The sequence below is a fragment of the Micropterus dolomieu genome, linkage group LG06 (assembly GCF_021292245.1).
Source record: "Micropterus dolomieu isolate WLL.071019.BEF.003 ecotype Adirondacks linkage group LG06, ASM2129224v1, whole genome shotgun sequence".
Classification (NCBI taxonomy): Eukaryota; Metazoa; Chordata; class Actinopteri; order Centrarchiformes; family Centrarchidae; genus Micropterus; species Micropterus dolomieu.
Genome location: NC_060155.1, coordinates 24,746,032 through 24,768,308, shown reverse-complemented (window position 1 = coordinate 24,768,308; position 22,277 = coordinate 24,746,032). Strand labels below are relative to the sequence as shown.

The 22,277-nt window shown below is 40.7% G+C and overlaps 1 protein-coding gene across 1 annotated transcript in view; it reads right to left on the bottom strand.

Moving 5' to 3' along the window:
• Window positions 1-7,280: 7,280 nt before the first annotated feature.
• zswim5 (zinc finger, SWIM-type containing 5) overlaps window positions 7,281-22,277 on the bottom strand; it is a 68,947-nt gene continuing 53,950 nt past the window's right edge. Inside the window, exons 6-16 of the mRNA XM_046052025.1 lie at window positions 21,578-21,754; window positions 21,187-21,363; window positions 20,245-20,391; window positions 20,006-20,143; window positions 16,996-17,147; window positions 15,966-16,068; window positions 14,994-15,129; window positions 14,017-14,174; window positions 13,735-13,898; window positions 13,059-13,140; window positions 7,281-12,633 (exon numbers count right to left, since the gene is read on the bottom strand). Coding sequence (XP_045907981.1) covers window positions 11,771-12,633; window positions 13,059-13,140; window positions 13,735-13,898; window positions 14,017-14,174; window positions 14,994-15,129; window positions 15,966-16,068; window positions 16,996-17,147; window positions 20,006-20,143; window positions 20,245-20,391; window positions 21,187-21,363; window positions 21,578-21,754 — 2,297 coding nt within the window. The 3' untranslated portion in view covers window positions 7,281-11,770. The remainder of the gene's footprint in view (window positions 12,634-13,058; window positions 13,141-13,734; window positions 13,899-14,016; window positions 14,175-14,993; window positions 15,130-15,965; window positions 16,069-16,995; window positions 17,148-20,005; window positions 20,144-20,244; window positions 20,392-21,186; window positions 21,364-21,577; window positions 21,755-22,277) is intronic.

Below are 22,277 nucleotides of genomic sequence, written 5' to 3'. Positions count from 1 at the left end.
ACCAAACTGTGAAGTTAAATCTAAGCGACTGTGCTGTTGGAAGCAGGCTCCGATTGGAAGTAGAGCGCCCTGCAGAAAGACAACAATCCCCAACATTTTCACTTGTGACCTCTTATAGCCAAGCGATGCCCACTTGCAACCCCCCGTCACACATGTGAGCTGAAGGCAGTTCAGAACGAAATCAGACATGGATCAGACATTCAGTCACTGAGTCTCACTCTAAGCTGTTCTAACAAGCCATGGTGCGTCTAAGTAATGTCCACTCTTGCTTGGATACATTTTATATTTAACAACTCAACATAAAGCTGCTATTCCTGATTCGAAAAATCTATTTCTGATTTTATCTTCTTCTGTCACAACCACCAATCAGATACTGCATAAAAGCTAAACAGGCAGTAGCATCTAAGCAGAACCCAAAGGTTTTTTTGTCTCCATGTGAATTTAACAATTTTGTAAATTTGGGTTAAATACAAAGCATTATTACACAGAATTTGGCTTAAAATAAAATTAAGTGCATTTTTACTGTAATCATTACAAAAGCTCTTTACAAGAGGAAATGAGAAAAAGGGATCAGTTAATCCGGAATTGTGTTTTTCTCTGTGAGAAGAACGTCATGTAAGCAGATTCTAGTAAATCCGGTTGTTGTTGTTCCTGATGTTGTTGTGAAGGACTCCAGCAAAAAATCATAACATCATGTGACTAGACTGGGGAGGCAGCGAGGGAGAGGTTTACGATTTCGGGGGACTCCTCCTCACAAGTCACTGGGTGATAGTAGGCCATGTTGTGTCACTGAGACTTTGAACAATTCAATACCAACAGTTATACCCATATTTTAGACTGAAGTCATTAATTCCTGCTGGTATTTTATATTCATCTCTTGGTTTTACCTTTTTTTGGTTTTACCAAATGTTTTTCTTGGAAGTAAAATTTTTCATTTTATTAATTTTATTCCAAAAGGCATTACACCCATTTTGGAAAAATGTTATTATGGAGGTGACACCTGATTGGATTTTTAAATAAAAAAGAAAATCAAGTATCTTATTTTGCGTAGACGTGATGAGACTGATTGAGGGGTTTTAAGGGTTTATATTACATTGGGGAGTACCTGAATACTGCATAAATATCCCTTAAAATATTTTATAATTTGCACCTAAAAAATATGAAATAGCAGCCAACCTTAATATCACTTTAGATTGATAATTGAAAATGAAAGGAACAGTCAAGTAGCTCTTTAAATGTACAAAACTCATTTATTAAGCACTTTTGAGATTAAAGTGTTTCCAAAGGGTTAGTTTTTTATCTTTCTTATGTTTTTTCTTTGTATTCTAAGATTACACACACACAACATCAAATGAATAGACATTTCTAAGAACCAACTGAACACTGATGTGCTCAATGGAAATCACTATGATGAGCGGAAAACACTACTATCATAATTAATCTTATCAGTAGCAGTTTAGCATTAGCATTTTCAGTGTTAGACTACAGACTGTACATACAGTAGCCTGTTTTCATACTCAAACGCACAAATTATTCTGAAATACTGTGTACATATCTCAGCAAACACGATTGGATTTGTAAAGTGTTCTTCATACAGAATAAACAAATTAAAATAAAGAAAATCTTCTTTTTCTTTTTCTTCTGTACAATCCTCTGCACAAACTGTAAAGACAAAGTCTCAGTTTAGTGACAGCACGGCTGTGGCTTAAGCGGTAGAACGGGTTGGCTGTTAATCCAAAGGTCAGCAGTTCAATCCCCAGGCTGCATGTGCCTGGGGATCACCGGTGGCTGTTCCGCCAGTGTGGTGAATGTCAATGTAGTATTTATATAGCGCCTTAGAAAGACGCTATATAAATTTACCTCATCATCATCGCAGGAAATGTTCTCCCTGGCCAAGCAGAAGAAGTATCGCCTAGTTCAGCAAATCCAGTCCTCAGAAGCTTCTACATGCAGCTTCCGTAGTTTGCAGAAGAGGTACACAAGTATTGGCATCATGGTCATAGACCTTCCACTTCCAGGCAGTTCCTACCTTTACTGTACATACTGTGAAGGTTCCCAATCTCATGCATACGTGCTAACATACCTTCTGTTTACAGTACTATTGTCCAGTAACATTACAAATACAAAACAAATATTACTTTATTTCCATGCAGTACCACAATACTTTACATTTACATTTATTCACTTAGCTGACGCTTTTATCCAAAGCAACTTACAATTGCTATTTATGTCAGGGTCGCACGGTTAAATGTCTTGCTCAATGGTATGTCTGTAAGTGGGGTATTGAACCCAGGTCTCTCACACCAAAGGCAGGCGTCCTATCCACTGCTCCATCACCACCCCATTCTTACCTATTCTCAATCTGGAAACTCTGAACGATGGATGCTACTGTGAACCTGCTCCAGTTTCGTTGTACTCTCTGCCCTGCCTCCCTCATTCTTAGACCAACCATCTCATCGGAGGTTATGGCTTTACTTGGTCTTGCGCTTGCTCTTCCTCATCATCCTCCATTGACTCTGTTGGCATCTATTTCTCACATGTGGCCCTTTTATTGCTGAAGAGCTGATTGCTTTTGTGTAACATGTGTTTGTCCATGTGAGGAGTCAGAGTGGGAAGCATGAAGTTTAAGTTTCGCATTTTGAATCGCATGTAAACACAAGAGAGTTTATTCATGAAGACAGCGCCAAATGTAGAGAAGTGTGTGGTGCTGAGTGGTTTCAATCTGAATGTAAAACAGGAAATTGGTTCAGGGGGTTGGTACATGAATTTACAGGTTGTGGTTACTGTGTCTGGAGTACCAGTGTTAGTGTTTTAACAGTTGAGAAGAGCTTTAATACAAATTTTGTGTGCTTGTGTTCGGACCAGCGGGATGGTGTGTGTGTGGGACTGAGTCAAGCTATGCTCCAGTGTGTGTGTGTTCACGGTGATGAAGGAACATGTTACCCAGTGCAACAGTGTGGCTCATTGATTTCATTTTTTGATTTGCCACTTCAGTTTCAAGTGGAAGGAAGAGATGAAATTCAAGCCTCCAAATAATTAAGACAGAGCAGAAGCAAGTGGACCTCAGTGTTATTAATAAATACAAAAATACACAAAGCTCAAAGCAGCCGAATTAATGTTGAGGATACAAAAAAGCAATTCCCCCTCGAATGAAAGCGGGCTTTCATTCATCTCTGTCCTTTGTGTTGCTTTAGTACCATAAACACAGACTCGCACACACCACCCACACCACCCACCCACACACACACACACATACACACACACACACACACACACGGCTTTTGTTGTAACCCCCCCCTTGGGTAAATAGCGGACACAAATGAACAAAAATCACCGCTGATTGTCGACAGGTAAGACTGAAGAGGCTGCGACTGTGTGTCACTGGGCCATCTGGGAACAAAGTGACAGGAGGTGTGTATATGTGCGCGTGTATGTGTGTGTGTGTGTGTGTGTGTGAGAGAGAGAGAGGGAGAGAGAGAGAGAGAAAGAGACAGTGAGCAAGAGGGAAGGCTGTAACAATGAATCTATGCTCTTTAGAAATGGAGATCAATGTCCACATGGTCGCCTTTAAAGGCTTTGGCAGGAGAATAATATACAAGTATGTGTATTTGTGCGTGTGTGTGCAGGTGTGTGTGCGTGTGTACATGCATGAGTCATTTCATTGCGTGTACTTGTGTGTATTTGTGCCTGTGTGTGAGTCTGGGCTTTTATGTGCTTATTTCATGCACAGAGATTGAACAGGTGGATGTGAGTTGTGGGTTTCAGTGTGTGTGTGCGTGTGTTTGAAGGAGGTCCAGGCTCCATCTCTCAGCAAATCAGCAGGCCTGAAAATCCAATCTGCCTGGAGAGACAGCAGGCTGTACATCATCTGCCATGGATGGACACTATCAGCGCTTTATCAGTGACCGCCCCCAAATACACACCCACGCACACATGCACGCACACTATGTTTCAATGACCACATGCATGAATGAACACACACATCCACACACAGCCCTTTTGACAGAGACTGATGGGCATTATTATCACAGTGATTATGGAGGGAGGCGGAGGGAGAAACAGAAACTCTTGCTTTAGTCTGGAGACCTTGAGATGCGTCACCCTAATGCAGATGCTGACAGCTGTGACTGTCCCTCTTTGCTGATGATAACTTCGTATTCCACCGCGTTAAACCTGGTGATTTGTACCCCAAGTATCTGCCAAAAGGTAACATCCTACACTACACGTCTCGCTCATTTGCATCACCTTAGACTGTTCAATAAAAATATTCACACAGTCGCTGGAGGTTGCGTTTGAGGGGTTTGTAAATGCAAAGATCTGGAAGATTCCCCGCTCCAATATTAATTGATTAATTCACTGTTTGTCTGACTGCCCCCTAGTGCCTGTTAAGAAGGTAATAATGTCTAAACACGACACTTGGAGCCTTAAAGGAAGTACTACACTCACCGACCACTTTATTAGGTACAACTAGTACCAGGCTGGACCCCCTTTTGCCTTCAGAACTGCATTAATTCTTCATGGCATACTTTCAACAAGTTGTTGGGAACATTCCTCAGAGACTTTGGGCAGTTTGAACATCAGCAAGTTGTCTTGACCACATCTACATGCCTAATAAAATGGCTGGTGAGTGTACATCTACTGGATGTCCTTTTCTGTTTTCTGATACTTGGCAGGGTCCAAGTTGTTGGGGGATCCTGGGATGTTCCCAAGCCAAAAAGTTTATGTAGTCTCTCTGTCGTGTCTGCACCAGGGTTCTTCTCCCAGTTGGACAGGCATCCAAGAAGAAACATAATCAGATGCCTTATCTACCTTTACTGGAGCCGTTCTAGTCCGAGTTCCTCATGCTGTCCCTGAGGGCCGAGTTATGCTACATAAAAAGTAGTTCGTATGATGTGTTGCCTGACCGCCACCCTGGACTTTATTAACCTAACCTGATCTAATTAATAAATCTTTTCACTCCATTGTCATTTTCTTTTGTTATTTACACACACACACACACACACACACTGGACTTACAGACATGCATTAACTGTATTCACATGAGCGATGTCAGAGTGATGGGGCTGTTGCATAGCAGTTAGGGCTTCGGTGCCTTGCTCAAGGGCACCTCTGCAATGCCCATGAGGTGAAGAGGGGAGAGACACAATATCCTTTAATTATGGGGACTGTATCTTCTGGAAGACATTAATGGTGGAGGGTTTTATCTGAGCAGGATGTCAGCAGAGCAGAGCAGCAGCAGCAGCAGCTTTGGTCCTTTGTCTGTGTGCGTTCAGGCACAGTATGGAGTGTGGGTCACTCGAGTTTAGCAGTGCACAGTGCCCATATAATACACAATCACTGCAGTTACATGCATTTAGAGCGAGTAAAACACAAGCCGTTACGTGGTCTATATAGACAGCTGGATTGATTAGGAGAGAGGGAGAGAGAGAGAGAGAGAGAGAGAGAGCGCTTCTCCATCTATCTGTCTGGATAATTAATATAAATCAGCTCATTTACCATCAGCCAATCAATCTAGATTTACACACACACACACACACACACACAGAGCCACGAGCACACGTAGCACTTCTTGATGGTCTGATTGTCTGCTCGTGTGTCTTTGCAGAAATCTCTAATGAATGAGGATGAAGCAGGGAAGGAGAAGAGGAGGGAAAGAATAAAAATATTCTGATAAGAGACAAATGACTGAAAGATTGATGGACCTGCATCAGCCTCCATGTGCTTCATTTATCACCGACGCAGGATTGTGCCACACCAGCTGGAATACAGTTTGTTTGCAAAATCTTTTATCCATGTATTGTTGTGAGAAAGCCCTCCTGAGATATTACAGATCTACAACATATGCAGGTGAACAGGTACAGTGCACACTGATACACATATTAATATGCCTACTACAAGACTTAAAGTTGAAATGGTTATACAGAAAGTAGGAGAGCCTATTTGCCGAAGGTTCAGTGTGTTCCTTTGTGTCTCCTGTTACCAAATTACTTGATGTTTTTTTGCGCTATACATTATCATGTCTCATATGTACAGTTTTTTATTTTACCAGAAAAAACTAATTATTTACATAGATCATTCAATTAAATATTCTCATATGCTGTACATACATTACATTTAAAAATCCTACATACAATATTTTACATAAGTACAAAAGCATTGACAGTAACAGTACACATGTGCAAGTTCAGATTGGCTCCTTTCAGAGTGTTCAGAGATTTAAACATTCTGTTATTATTATTTCTCACGCCTAATAGAATCATTTCACATAATTACATAAAACTTAAGTCTTATTTTCATAATTTTTAAGGGGCATGATAATATTGTACTTAAAAAAGTAACTGCTGAAATCTAAGACAATCAGACTAGCAAGTTTATCTAACCACATTATTTGGAGGTAAACTGCACTTTAGAGCACGCAAAATATCAATAATCCATGACTGCATAGAAAAAGTGTCTTTGCGCGGAAGCAAATGTGGGTCAAAGTTTAACCACTGTTTTCATGCTTCTTGCCCTCACGACTTGTTTTTAGCGCAGTTGCTGCATTCCCAGGATCCCAGCACTTGACTTAGAGAGTGTAGTGTTACGATAGGAGGGATGGCATTATGTATGTAAAACATTAATTTAAAAAGGTACTATAACTGATAAATAGTAGGGCTGCTGCTTATTACTTGAACCGCGAATTATGGTTTGAAATGAAATATTCTATCTGCTATGACAGGCTGTGCCTCGTACTTTAGCGGAGGGCAGTCTTAAAATGTACTGTCTTGTCTAACCCAGTAAATAAGGCTATTGTTGGTGTCGATGCCAAAGCAAAACTAGTGAGCGGTGCTGATAAATCGTAACAACAAGAGAAGTAATGTGATGAAGCATCTTGGATTTCACATCACAGATGCAAAAAAGTTTGCTGACACAAAAAACGTGTCACTCAAATGAGGCAGCAGAGGCAACATGAATGAATTGGACAACATCAATTCTATAACACCTTTTGTTTAGGCTATGTATTAGTATGTGTTGTTAATAACTTGTTGGTATCATTTTAAATTTTTTTGATATGTTAAAAAAAGTGAAAGTGGAGTAAAAAGTACAACTATTTGCTCTAAAATATAGTTACGAATCAGTCTAACACATACGATTTAAATACTTTAGTCAAGTAGCACAAAATTTAAGCGAAACAGTATTTAAGTAAATGTCCTTAGTAACTTTCAATCACTGCTTAGAGGTCCGATACCACACAGTGAATATAATTTCCAAAATAATGTAACACAAATATAAAAAAGAAGTCCTTGTAACGTGTTTCACACTTTATTCATAGAAAAGCACTGAGATTCCAACACAAATCAATATAAAATGGTAGTAGCGTTACATAAATAGTAATAAATTCTCGCTTTATAGACAGTAGCTCAAGAAGTTGCACCAAAAAAAAAAATTACAAATTAAAAAAAAAAGAACAAATGTTGATGATAAGCTATCATACTTCTGTGGCAACAAATACTGGAAATACCTTTTCATAATCAGTAGCACAAAGAGGCAACAAACACTTTCAATTTTCCCTTAAGTTAGAGAGAATCAAAAACAAAACAAACTGGGAAACAGTAGGTAAAAACTAGATCCTACCAGCAAATAGTACTCTCCTACAAAAGAAAGAAAGATAGAAAACATCAGGAACTTGCTGATCCAGATAACACAGACTGAAAAATAGAGCTCAAGTTAGAGGGAGGAAAGTTGTTGTAATGTTGTTAGTTAATGAATCACATCAAGGCAGCTGTTAAGAAAGTGGTAAAATAATATCCCTCTCTCATCTGTGATTCAGGAAAACAGCCTTGTCATGCTAACGTAGCAGCCAAGAAATGAATTCCACCACTTTTTATCCTCCTATATTAAGTGGCTGCACAGAAAGCTGGTCACTGACAAATTGATGCATTGCTTTCAAACCCCCACCCCCCCCACTTCCTACGTGAGAGGGAACGAGGTGAGGAACAACTGAACATTAGATAAAGAAATGACGGTCGTGAGATAGAAGAGGTGAACTTCAGCCAGCTTTGTAGGCTGAAGGAAATTGAGAAAGCAATAAAATAAAAAATAATCATAATGACGAATGAGCACAAGGTCATCCACAGGCCGTCTCTTTTGTTCATACAGTTGCTGTTTAAGACTCTCTAACATTTGTGTATTGTTCTGTCTCACTGTGGTGCCGCCACACGTCACATCACCTCTGAGAAGACACTAAAGGCTTGAGTCCTGATTAAATAAAAACCAACAAAGTAAAGCAAAAATAAACTTTGTACATTGATCGGTCAGAAAGGCATTTTCCACCATTTACATTTTTTCCCCCCTCCTCTACATATTGCAGCGTATGCAAGCTGGCTACTGCGCATTGTCCAAATACAAGCATGCTGGGTCTTGTCTTTGTCTGCCCCCCACCCCCACCTCTCCACCCCCCAATAGTGGTTCAGTCCACTGTGTCTCTTCTTCCACACTTTTAAGTTTTTAGGGGGCATCTTTAAGAGGTGACAAGACCATCGAAGTGGTTCTGCATAGTCAGGTTTAGTAGGTATCTGTTTACAAATGAATGCCTTCTTCATTCTCCTCAACTCTGAATGACGCGCTTCCTTTTGGAACAGTTTTTTTTTTCCTTTGCAAATCAAAGAAATAAAAAAATAAAAAAGTACAAATAATAATAGTTATTATAGCAAAAACAAAACTGAAAGAAATGTACACAGGAGCACCTGAGAAATGCCTTTAAGTCTTTGCCCTTAGAAAAAACGCTGTCAAGCCCCCCGTCCAAAACAGTTTAAGTACACCCCCGCCAGAAAAGATAAAAATAAAGGAGCAAAAAAACCCAAACACATAACATACGTATTATAAATAATTATAACTTTACAATTTTCTGAATTGACACTTTAATATTTACAATATCTTAAATGCTTAATGCTACTACTTTTTGTTTTGTTTCTTTAAGTGATGTCCCTGAGAACTGAGTTTAGCCTCTCTTTTCTTTCTTTTGCTCAGTTTTCCTTTTTCTCTTCTTCCATCTGTGATCCTTCAGATCAAAAAAAAAGCCCAGAGTAGTGACTGGCTATCCGGGTAGTGGGTGAAGGTAGCTCTCGTGGAATGTAAAAGCAGACAAGAAAATGTCCCTCCATTCAAATACCCTTTTCTTTTAATGTCCTGCCATCGACAGGCTGACTCATTCGCTTGTGTTCTTTTTGTGTGTCTGCGATTTCTACTCAGTCATACAAAGTTACCAAAAACAATCAATAAATAAATGCTGAAGCAGGCAGGAACGTACTGAAGAGGTATTTGTGTGAAGTGCTTGTACTATGACGATTAGTCCAACTCTTTCTGTACTGTATACTGCCATTAACAACAACACTTTGCCACTGGGTAAGAAAAGGGAGCATGAACATCCCGCATAAAGAAAAAAAACAACTTCCTGTGCCAAGGCATGTGGTCTCAAATATGTACGATTAGGTCGACAAGTCATAAAACATACAGTATTTTCTGTTTTGCACTGTGTATCTGCAACCCTTTTAAGACAAGGCCACTCATCCTCACAGTCCCCAATGACCACAACCAGTAGCATTCACAGGTAAGAGCTTTAGTAAATATCGACCCTTTTCCATCACAAGACCGAAGAACTGGAGGAATGTAAAAATTCAGGAACACTGAAGTTAAGCATGATGGCGACAAGTGCAATTTCTGCAATTACGGTGGCTCTTAAATGTTTTAAATATGAGCCTTTTTTCTTTTGTAGTTTGTCAATAAACACAATTTAAACAACCATGAACAGACGTTTTGGTCACTTGGGGGCAGCGCAACAAGGAAGCAGTGTTAGAGATGACAATGGCTAACGTGTTGGTGACAGTTGCTAATTTACACATCTAGCGGAGATGGAGCAACATTAGTATTTGTTTGGAGATGTGTTTCCGGCCAACAAATAAGTCCAATATTCCCGCTCGTTTAGCTCTGTTTTGGTGTCCACTCACTCTTTATGAGTTAAATATTACAATATGTTTACCAGCTAGCTACTAATTTTGCTGTCTACTGTTAGGCAATGCTAGGCAGCCGGTGTACAGTCAAGTAGAATATGATTTGTAGGCCATTGCGTCTTTGTAGCACCACAATGCTCCATTTATAATGGTATGTAGTGACACATTTTGCCTTTATCAAAAAATGGCAGTTCCAGCAATTTGGATATGCTGTGGTTGGAAACACAGATGATGAGCACAGTAAAACTTGAACCAACGGTAATTTTGCAGGCCGGAAAAAAACAACACATTTAGCTAAATGTAGAGCTGTGGGGAATATCAGAGTTGGGTGAGTTGGGTTTCCTTGTGGGTTTGTGCTTGTTTGACCAATCAGCAATGCTACATCCTGCACAGGTCACCCTAAGAATCGCAAATGGTAAAAAGTACGATATGGGCTTCCAGGGCTAGAGGGGTAGGAACTAAGAACCAAATTTAGAAACAGATTTCTGCTTTTAAAACAGGGTTAACACTCTGGGTTCATGAAAAAGTTCTGGGAAACAAACTTGAAACAAACGTTCCTGATTTCTGGCAAACGGTCTTGAGATGGAAAAGGAATTTAGCTCCAGGCAGAGTTAACAACCAAATGAAATCACCAAGGTCCCAATATGTTCCAAAGCTTCCCAACAGAATACAAGAAAGTGAAATGAATGCCGCTATGTGATAAAAATGAAGCACAGACTTATATTGCTTACTGACTAAATCTTGACCTAGCATGTGAAAGGTGACAGCTGGAGTCTTAACGATTTAAAAGGTTTTGGCCACTAATAGCTGTACAGCAGTGCAGTGGTATCGCTGGAGATGGGAATAATGTGACCCCCTCCGTTCATCACAGTTGTATTGTCACTGTTAATAAGCTTATAGGAGGACATACAAGATATACTTTATACATATGTGCACGTGTGCATCGCCTTAACTACTCTGCATCTACAGCCTGAAACATGTCACTGTCAGGCTTCTAGATTTGAAAACATGCACTCTGTGAAGCAACATGGTTGTTCCTCCGACGTTATTCTTAAGGATAAGCACTGACCAGCAGGTGTAGAGGGGAGGAGCTAGTCTAGAGTGGCTTAAGTGAAGTTTAAAAACCCTTTTGTTACAGACTTCTTCTAAAGAGAGACCACACGTGTAGTTCTGTATTCTGCCTTCTCTACTCTAAGATGCCCTGAATGAAAGAAGAGGCCATTTCTGACTGAGAAGTTAAAGCTGACAAATAATACAGTCGAGGTATGATAGTAACACTACGTGTGGCTTCGACCTCAGTGGGGTTTTTGTCTTTTGGAATGACATGTTCCATCCACTTTGAAAACCACTTCCTCTTCTTCTTTTTTGTCTTAACCCAAGCTGAAAGTGTCTCCTGGCTCACAGTAAGTACCCCTTCCAACAAAAGCTTTTGGTTTTTAAATAGTCATGTGCCGCTGAAAAATAAGTTCCTTTTGTCTTTTTCCATCACAATCTTTTAACTTTTTCATACTAGATTTATCATTAGTTGGGGGAGAAAAATGCTTTGTTTTTGCTGTTGTTTCATTTCCCCCTTTTTGCAGTCTCAATGAAGTAGAGCGATGCACTGTGAACACTTCCTGGTTCACATTCAAGAAACAAAACAATGAAACAGGACAAAAACTTAGTCAACAAATGGCTCAACAGAAAGAAGTAAAAATACAAAGAATCCAAAAAACCTTAAATAAAAACAAATAAGTTTAACTACTTCCCAAGAAGAGGGTCCCTGTGAGGGAGGGGCAAGGTCAGCCGAAACGCTCCCTGACCAACATCATGAGTTTCTTCTTGCCCTTGTAGATCTGTTTCAGGTTGTCTATGAACTGGGCGAACTGAATGTGGCCGTCCTGTGCCAGCAGAAAAGTCTCCCGTGCTTTGCTCAGGAACTCTATGAACTCTCCATAGTGCCGCGGACTGATGTGCGTCAGTCGAGAGTGCGTGGTGTTGATGTATGCTGAGATAGTGGCGTCCAGGAGTTGCCGCAACGGCGCCTTGTCTGTTGACATTAGCTTCCCAGAGTTCCTTCTCCCGGGAATGCCGGCGAGCCCGGGCGCCGTCATGGTGCACCGTCGCAGGATGTCAGACAGCACCGTGGCACAGTGCACGCTCTTCACCACCAGGGGGATAATGGCTGCGAGCTCATTTTTGCCCAGAGAGTGGCTGAGCGCGCAGGCCCAGAGCACGTCGTTTATAGCTGGGTGAGTGTCCTGGTTGTAAGCCAGGTTAAGGTGGGTCATGGCGAGGGAGGCCAACTTGAAAGACCTCAGCGGGTATCCTCTGTGTTCCATGTACCTTGCGATGGTAAACAGCTGGGAGTAAGTCATACCGGTGGACGCTGCGTCGATCACAATCTGGTACGCTGTCTCGAAGGCGATGTGGTCCTTCTCGCAGAGCGTCAGAGCCGACAGAGCACAGTTCTGGGGGTCCTTCATGGCGCACTGCAGGGCCAGGGTCCTGGCACAGCTGGCCAGCTCCTCACGCTGGGGGTAGTCGAGGCTGAGGCGCAGGATGGTGTTGTGGGACATGACGGTGGCCGCCACGATGCTGGTGGCCTCGGTCGGTGTGAAGAGAGTGTACCAGCTCTGAAGGATGCTCACCAACGCCCGCAGACCTGATGAGGACAAGACAGAAAGACAGGATTTAACATTTATTGCGGTCAGAGTGTAAATCCTACGATACCGGTATGATTCACAGTTAAAAGAAAGAATTGACAAGGTAGGAGATGAAAAAAGGGAACATTTATGTAAGAGTTATGATCATACAGCGTTTCATTTTGAAATGTAGCTTGACAGACTTCAATAAAACTTGTCTTTATTTTATTTATTATCATAATTTAACGTATCGGTTCCTTCCAGAGGTATGAGTGAGATATTGACTTGTTCCCGTTATCTCTCAAGTACTAAGGCCTTGCGTGTCTCTACTTATATTACGTATGCATTTGTTTCTTCCGGTTTACATTACTATAGCCCCCTATACACCACATCATCTCTGTACCATCCACATAGTTGTTCAGAATGCTGCTGCAGACACACATACCGACTTCTGTGGCACAGGTTACCAGCCAGCGAACCATCTCTCTCCTTCTCCAGTTCAGTGTGGACAGAGTCATCCTCATCACCTGCAAAAACACACATGCAGATGATGAAGTTTCCTGAATCTGCTGCTTTGTACAAAAGGGAATAAGAATGCATTAAACGTATTACATTACATCAGTTTGTCTAAAAGGAAATGTGTGATTTTCATAGCTTAACAGTTAGTACAACACCACATGTCTCCAGTGATGACAGATGTATCCAAAATGTGTTCATAATTACACAGATGACTAATTATGACCCTTCCATTTGGAGCACTTATTTAGCAGGTTTGCTGACGGGAATTCAGCAGAAAGAGGCGGGTGAAGCCAGCAACGACACTGTAGCCTTGATCATCTGAAGAGTTTTTCTGTGTTTACAGTGGAACCCAAAAGGCCTAATTATGTGGTTTCTTCTCATCAACATCGGTAAGATGCTGTGTGATGTTTTCTCTGTTAATTTGTAGTTAGGCTGAGGGGACCTGCAGAAATCAACAGTTCAAGGAAACTGCTGCATGTTTTGACTGGTGACCAGTGCTGAATTATTTTTTTTTGTGGTGAACTGATTTATGAAAATTTACTGACTTGCCCTCATATATACGCCTGCTCTCACACACACACACACACACACACACACTGTACCTGCAGTCCTAGCTCCAGTGCTACGTTGAGCAGAGTTATGTCAGGTGGGTTGTCTGCGGGTGTGGCTATTTTAAATGCATCCTGGGCCAGCTTGAAGATTAAGGAAGAGGAGTGGATGTTTTTCTGGATGGCCTCCAGCACCGTCCGCAACCTCAGCATGTCACCTGCAGGCAAAAAAAAAAAAAAAAAAAAAAACACAAAAAACACAAAAAACTTTATTAACAAGCACGCACAGAAACATCTGAAGGGGCATTTTCCACATTCTACTATGATTCCTGCTACCTTTAGCAGCAGTGAGCATGGTGGAGGCCAGCTCACACTGCTGTGACTCCAGGTGCCCAAGTGTGAACCAGCGCGGGTATCTACTTGGAACTATAGAGATGCCATGGTGAGGATGGCCAACGTCCCCGGAGCCTGCTGAGGACTCCAGTACCGGCAGCCTGAAAGGATCACACAACATTCGTTTTGCAACAGACTTTTTGCATCATGTGTTTAGTTTTCATCAAAGATTAAGGCCAATTAAAATTAAATCTAGGATACATTTTAAAATGAAATTCGCACAACAAAAAAACCCATCTATGCTAACATATACTCTAAAAGTCAGCTGCTTTGAGGATACTACAGAATTTATTCTAAATTCAAATCATATTTCTTTTGCTATTAATTAAGACATATTAGTATAAATACCTAAAAAAATTAGACCATCACCAGGAATGCTTGGAAGCTTCTACTACCTGTCAACACTCACAGTTTACAGTTTCTTAAGTATACCTAGATAACCTCTTATCGTCATGAATGTTCAGTTTTTGTTTAAAAACATTTATAAAAAAGGTTTTGAAGCATGTCAGCGAGAGTAGACAAAATTTTAGAAATATCTCTTAGTGTAATGCACTACAATTCAGTAGCACCAATACTAGACTTTTTCATTTTCACAGCACTGTACATGACAGACAACCAACAGCACACAGTAACACAAACAATGACAGTACCCTCTTAGGCCAGAACAGCGAGGCCTTTTAGCATTACGTCATGCTACAGGCTACAAAATGACCAAAGATCAATTATCTCCTGTCACACTTTCAAAGACTGTAACTAACCCCATCTCTTAAGACAGAGGCTGTGGGTGGTCTCACGTGTTTCCTCTTCCAGTGTCACAAATCATTTAAAATGACACCCAGTATTTATTAATGTTTAAATATGCATCACATATCAATTTTAATCTATAGCTCTTTAACACTGCACTGAACCGGGAAACTGACCTCATGGCACGGAGAGCCACCTTATATGCCAGGTCTGTGTCATGTGGCAGCAGGGCAGAAAAGAGGTACTTGGCAAAGGTGTGCATGGGAACACTCTCCCTGTGGATGACCTCACCTAGACCGCTGAACGGACCAGCTGGACCAAGACAAAATAAAGTTAGGTAAATTTTTCTTCTAAACAGTGTAAAAGCCAGAAGGACCATCATGCATGAGGCACAACCTGGATGTAACACTGACTCAGGTAAATGAACACTACAGGTCAAACTAGGAAGATGATAATAATAACAGTAATAATAACAATACTACTACTACTAATAATAATTCAATTCAAACTACTTTATATAGGGAAATTCTGTTAATAATAATCATAATCAATTCAAACTACTTTATTTATCCCTGTAGGACAATTCCGTTTTAGTCTGCCAGTTGTATTGAACATGACAAAAACAACAACAACTACAATCAATCAAACATTCACAAACCCTGTTAATGATAACATAAGCATTTGGGCACCAGAGCAAGACAGCGAATACACAATGTAGGGACCAAGCAGGGACCTTAATTCAAGAAAATAAATAAATAGATAATAAATAATCAATCAATAATTACAGAGGTTTACAGTGCCTGGCACATGTCTAACTGCCGCTGTCAGCAGTATTTAAAAGCCTGATGGCAGAAGGAATAAAATAATTTGTCTGTTCTGTTCTCTTTATCTGTTATCTGGCGAGGTAGCTCCATCCCGAGCATTAAACTGAATTCCTGACTAAGAACGTGGTCAGAATGACTCATGACCGGTCTAGCCTTCGGGACCACCCGTTTTACCAAAATCTACTAACAAATCAGTAATAATTAAAAGGTACTGATTTCATTTAAGGTGTAAATGTCTGAAATAGTCTAATCTGAATGTAATAAATATAAAAAACAACAACAATTACAATATCTGGCAAACTCCAACAGATGTTGTTGTTGTACCTTCTAGTAGCTGTATGGCCTGTTTCCGAAGAGTCTGAACCAGCAGATCGTCCAGCTCCAGTTCTTGAAGTTTTGCAACAATCTGCTCCTCGTTACGACACACCTGGAACATATTCACAACTCACATTTTATTCACTGTGAGTAAATGTTCAGTTAAGTTATGAGCTAAAAATGGGCTAAAATGATCTGAAGATGAAAAAAAATGTTAGAATTGGTTCAAGAAAATCTATGCAGCAGGTTGAAACTCATGATTTATGACTGTAAGATAAGAGAAAATAACTTAGCACTTTGGAGTTTAAATGCCTTTTAAGAAGATTTTGAGCTTGAGGACCAGCAGGGTGCTTTAATACCTCTCACTCTTGCATCTGCGTGTATCTACACGTACAGCACACATGACAGAGACTGATTTTATTTCACCATTAACAGGTCCTTACGAAAATTTATAAAAACCTAAATTTATAAATCCAATAATGTGTGTCTTTTTGTATTGTCTTTTTATATTGCCTGTGTTTCCTTTATATCTTAACAGCTTTATGTCTTTTGTAAAGCACTTTGAAATGCTTTGTTGTTGTTGCCACTATACAAATAAACTTGCCTTGCCTAAAACATTAATATTGTTGACATTAAGAAGGGTCTATGGCGGCCATTTTAAGCACTTTAAAGCAGATTACCGTTCACACAAAGAAATGTCCCTTGGATTTGTTCTAATTCAATATGAACATAAGTACACTGACTTTCTGCTTGTTTTTCAGGAAACAAAATGCTGTGACCTTTTCTCTCTTTTTTGCATGGCAATTACTTCACACAGACGTTTAATTATAGTGCTTTTCTATCATGGCAACATTGTCTACACCAGGCAAATTCAAACCAAAAATGCAGTTTAGTTACCCATTGCAAGCAGCCTAGAATTATTGTATTCACTATGAGGGGCTTAAATCAGTTTATCATCTGAATTCTTGATTATGTTCAAATGTATATATTATTACTACAAATGAATCATGTGACAGTGCATATTTTAGGACTACCATACCTTATCCTGAGCGTACAGGCCTTCGGGCATTATCCTCTGCTGGCCCATACCCATCAGAGCCACCTCTAAGGCCAAAGTCAGGTAGGACTCCCCTCCATCAGGACTGCCCCACACTGGTACGTGGTGGTAGACCGGAGGCCTGGCGTCACCCTCTGAAAAGACAGAAATTCAACTCTTAAGTGTTTTGGGCTCTGTGTGGGGGATTATTTTGGTTTCAAACATTTCATTCATTAATGTTGTCACCACTGGTTGTATAGGAAGTGAGCCAAACAGATGAAACAAAGAATCGAGGATGTGTTCGAGACTACAAAAAAGCAGGGGATTTACCAGACACATTCATAAGAGAAGAGTTCTGATTTTTTTTCAAGTCTATCTTAATACAATACTCCCATGCCCATATGTGCAGTGTTTAGGTCACTATAATCAATCTTCATGTCTGTACTGGCCATGAAGTCATCCCATAGCAGCTTCACTGCACCATTGTGAGACACAAAATTCCCCAATGAAGTGGCCCAATCATTATAAAAGTAGTTTGATTTGTGCTTTTATTTAGGAGTTTGCTTGGAAGGAGACTCTGATATTCCCCCGTAATGTTATGCATGCAAGAACAAAAGTAAAATGTTCAGTCCCAGCTGCTTCAGGGCTTCTGTTTTATTAAATGCAAGTTTGAACTCAATTGTAATCTAAATAGGAAAAAAAAAAATCTAGTTTTAAGGAACTGTCAGTCACTGTGTGGTAGCCATTTCATTTGCCTAACTCAGACTGCTGAAGCCTTATATTAGCATATCTGCATTCTGGCAATAATCAAGGACTGTGGGGTTTTTCCATTCATTACAGTGTGGTTCACTTTGGAAGTTTGCTTCAGGGCCAGAATGGGCAGAGAAATGCGTATATTAAGACATACTTGAAAAACAAACAAACAACCAAGGCTATACCTTTATCGCTTAGTGAAAACTTAAGCTAGCATGTCAAATAACCTAAATCTCTCAGAGAAAATTTAACTTTAACATACGTAACATTTTATGAATTGATGGTACATTGTGATCCCTAATCCAAGATGGCCGCTAAGCCTACACCAAATGTTCGACAGCCATAACTGAGAACAGATGCCATGAGAGCCTCAGCTGTTGATTGGTGCCCATTTGTTCTCTCTTGCTCCTCCACCCCATCATTCCGCTTAAACCCCCTCTCAGCAATAGATCCCCTCAATCCTGTTTATTCCACTGATGTGTGTGTGTGTGTGTGTGTGTGGGGGGGGATCTAGGGAAAAGTGGAAACTGATTTTACAGACTTAACCCCAGTGCTAACTCATTTGAGTTTTTTTTAATCCATGGGCTGTTGGTTGATTGGTTGATTTGAAAACACCAGAGAAAAATCTGAACTTTGATTGGTTGACACATAGTCTAGATCCGTCCCTGTTGTAACAGATGTTCCCAGCTGTCTTCCAGAGGGAGATAAAGTATGGCGACCAGGCTATACACACACATGCATGCAAAATACTCATACCGGTCTAATCAAATTCCCAAAACAACATACAAAAAAACAAACATTCTCTCCATCTCTACCACACACACATATACCAATGAGTGTGCCAGTGGTAAGCATTGTTTGAATTAACAATAGTTCCCTGTGGCCTGGTAACAATGGGAAAACCCAACCCTTTTTCTGCTCTGTTGCAATGCCCACTGGTGCAAAAAAAAGCAGCTCTGCGCAGGGTGAGAAATGCAAATGGTGATGGATTCTATACATACCACACAAACACACACACACAAAAGGAGTGTGGTCTAAATGAGCAGGGTGTTCCAGCCCGATCCATTCATGCACTGCTGGTTTATGGCTGTCTGCAGGACAATAGTGCCCGGTCCTGATACAAGAACATGGGATCTGTTGTCTCTTCACCTCTGCTGCAGGATTACACCGCATCAGCTGGTGAAGTGTGCCAGGAATTATATTTTGTGTTTGGCAAATAAGCTCTTTCACTAATGTATTGTGTGACAAGTCTGAGAGGAGATTTATGGTTGGGTGTACATTTTGCTGGAGTACATATTAAGTCTTTATCTTACTTTGTAGGTTCAGTGGACAGAAGGTTAGCTTACAATCACAGCAATGATTGTGTACCAGACTAAACAGAGGACACGCAGAGTGAGTGTGATCTTAATATATGCATTAGTGTGGCTGCAACTACCATTTTTATTCACTTTCGACAACTTTTTCAATTAATGTGTTCAAATTTTTTGAAGAAATTGTCTGAAAATGTTAAAAATGCCCCATTTATCAGAATCCATCGTAACATTCAAATGGCTTGAGTTCACAATCCTCACATCTGAGAAGCTACAATTAATTAATCCTTGACTCTTTGGGTTGTTGACCAAATACCTGCAAAGCTAATGCTATTCTCATCAGCCTCAGCTGTACAGTGTTTAGTGCCAATTAGCAAAAATGAACATGCTAACAAGCTAAACTAAGATAGCGTATATAGTAAAAATTATACCTGTTAAATATAAGCATGTTTGCATTGTCATTCCTATGCTTAAGTGTAGCCACACAGAGCTGCTAGCATGGCTCTTAGTCTTGTTGACTGTCAAATGACTTAAACAAATGATTGATTATCAGAATTGTTAGCCATTATTTTATGATATGACTCAAGGTTTCAGCACTCTGTTTTAGTTTACCAATAAACATGCTTGTAACATAAGTATTTCTACGTGTCCTTTCCTACTATCACGTTGCTGCAGCTCTGACCAGCACTCTTGACTAATGGCTGCCCATAATGGAGGCAACATGGGAAGTGAAGGTTATTCTCAGCTTTGCTCGCCATGTCACCATAGTAAAGAGCAGTGTCAAAATGGCTACCATTTAATGTAATGTGAAAAAAAACATATTGCAAACCGTTTGTTTGAATTTGGAGTGAGAGTCGTGCTGATTTGTTATTAGAATCTCTATAAAGAGAACACTTTAAAAAATAAAAATAAAAAAAAAGGAGAAACAGAACATCTCTTTGTTTTCGTACCTCCGGTGTCCATGGTGTTGTCGTCGTCCACACGGCAGGTTTCAGTGAGCGTGGTAAACAGACAGCCAATCGGGTCTAAGGGATGACCCACCCAGCCTTCCAGGTTGGTGGTGGAAGTCACGCCCCTCTGGAGAAGCTCTGAGAGAGGAAGAAAGCAGGATAAAAATTGTTCAAATGATCCATCCAGATACTACCCTCGCTCCAGAACACAAACTGCTCTATACGTGCGTGTGTTTTACCTTTCTTTTGGTGTTTGTAGATGTCCATCTGTCTCTGCTGTTGGAGGCGGAGCGTGTTGATGATGGCGACGGCCAATCGCAGGGCTTCCCTGGAGTAACCGTGGGAACGCAGAGCGTCAACACGAGCGCATGCCGTCGGGACGTGGTCTGTGTGGTCGTCAGAGAGAGAAGGTGGGTTCAGGGCAGCTTCACACATACATGAACTGAAGTGAATGAAATAATTCATGTGCCCCCCCCAAAGAATTGTTTTGCTATACACTCTTAATATAGACAACTTTTCCACTCACTCTCCTGCAAACAAACTCACAAACACACACACTGTGGGACATTTGATGTAGTCAGTAATGGCGTGCACACACACACACACACACACACACACACACACACACACACACACACACAGTGCAGTCTCAGCAGAACACCAGCGTGCGTCTGATAGCTGGCTTAAGTTGCAGAATCTGACAGATCTTAGCTGGAAGCTGCTTACTGCAGATACTGGCCTCAATATCAGCAGAATTACTGTGTGTGTGTGAGTGTGTGTGTTGGCTTTCGGTGGAATTAAGAGATTGAGAGTAAATAGAAATGCCACAGAAACACTGTTGTTCCTCCTGAAACTTAATTTTGTCATAATGCAGAAAGTGTGCACTGTGTGTTGCTTAGTGCACAGTTGTGGCTTAAATAAACTAATTATTTGACTAAATAAATCATAATAGATGTGAGCACTTGTACATTGCAGAGTGCAAATGATGCAGTAGGTAAATACAACTACTGTTCCTAGAAACGTGCAAATAATAAATGTTCCACTTTCAGCGACATTGAGGTATTTTCACACAGAACTAGTCGAAATAAAAAAGTTGACTTTCTGAGGAGTAAAATAATCCCACTATGACTTCATAGAGCTAGTGTATGTGTGTATATGAGTGTGTGTGTGTGTGTGCTCACCTAGCCAGAGGGGCAGGCCCTGTGGGTTGAACAGCAGGCTCTCGCCCTCTCTCTGGTAGGATGGAGACATGTAGTGGTCACTACTGATGATCCTCTGGAGGTGACTGTCCTGCCAGTGGAGGTCGCAGGCCTCGACTGCCCGGCTGAACACCGTCCTCCTCGGCCTGGACAGAGAGTCTGAGAAAACAGCACACACCCGCAGGGTCAGTGATAGTGTCATGTTGTCCCATGATCTTATCTGTTCAGGAGTCACAACATTCAAGTTCAGATTAAATCTGGTGTGTATTCATGTTTGAATTACACAGTATGTATATCTTGTGTGTGTGTGTGTGTGTGTGTGTGTGTGTGTGTGTGTGTGTGTGTGTGTGTGTGTGTGTGTGCTGGTGCTGACCCTGTGCCAGGTTGCTCTGCGGTAGAGCGTTGGTGATGTTTGGAAGCTCGCTGCCGTAGTTGCCGTCCTCCAGCGGGCAGACATCCATGTCGCCCCATTTCTTCAGCTGCTTCAGCCAGCTGCTCTTCTCCTCGCTTTTACAGTGGGGGTTTAGCACCACGCATACCCACAACGCACCTAGGGAAAGGATGGTGGTCAGAGGTCAGGCTACAAAGGCAGCAGAGGCTCTGGAGTGCTGTTTAAGAGTGTGGTTCTAACTAAAAGAATTGACCTGGACAGTGTCAGCCATGATGAGAGCTGTTTGAATTCTCTAAGTGCTACAAAAAGACTCTTTAGTGCTTTCTTTTCTTTTCCTCAAAAACTCAGGGCCTTTATAAATCATTATTTGTAAAAGGAAAGTAAGTATCGCCACTTCACATTTCCTTGCGCCAACAAGAGAAACAATGCTCACAATGCTGCCATTCCTAAAAACTTATTGCAATCTTTAAAAAAAAGGTAATAAAGGTCTGGATTTATTCTTGTTAACATCTCTTCATTAGGTGCTTTCACAGAAATCTCTCAAAATGGTTACAAGGAAAACACTTTTAGGCTGAATATATGCACTATTAATAAAACTAATAATAAATTCATCAATATACCTTTTTTTCCCCCATATACAAAAAACAAACAAACTTTATTTCACACATTAAAAGCAAATCCT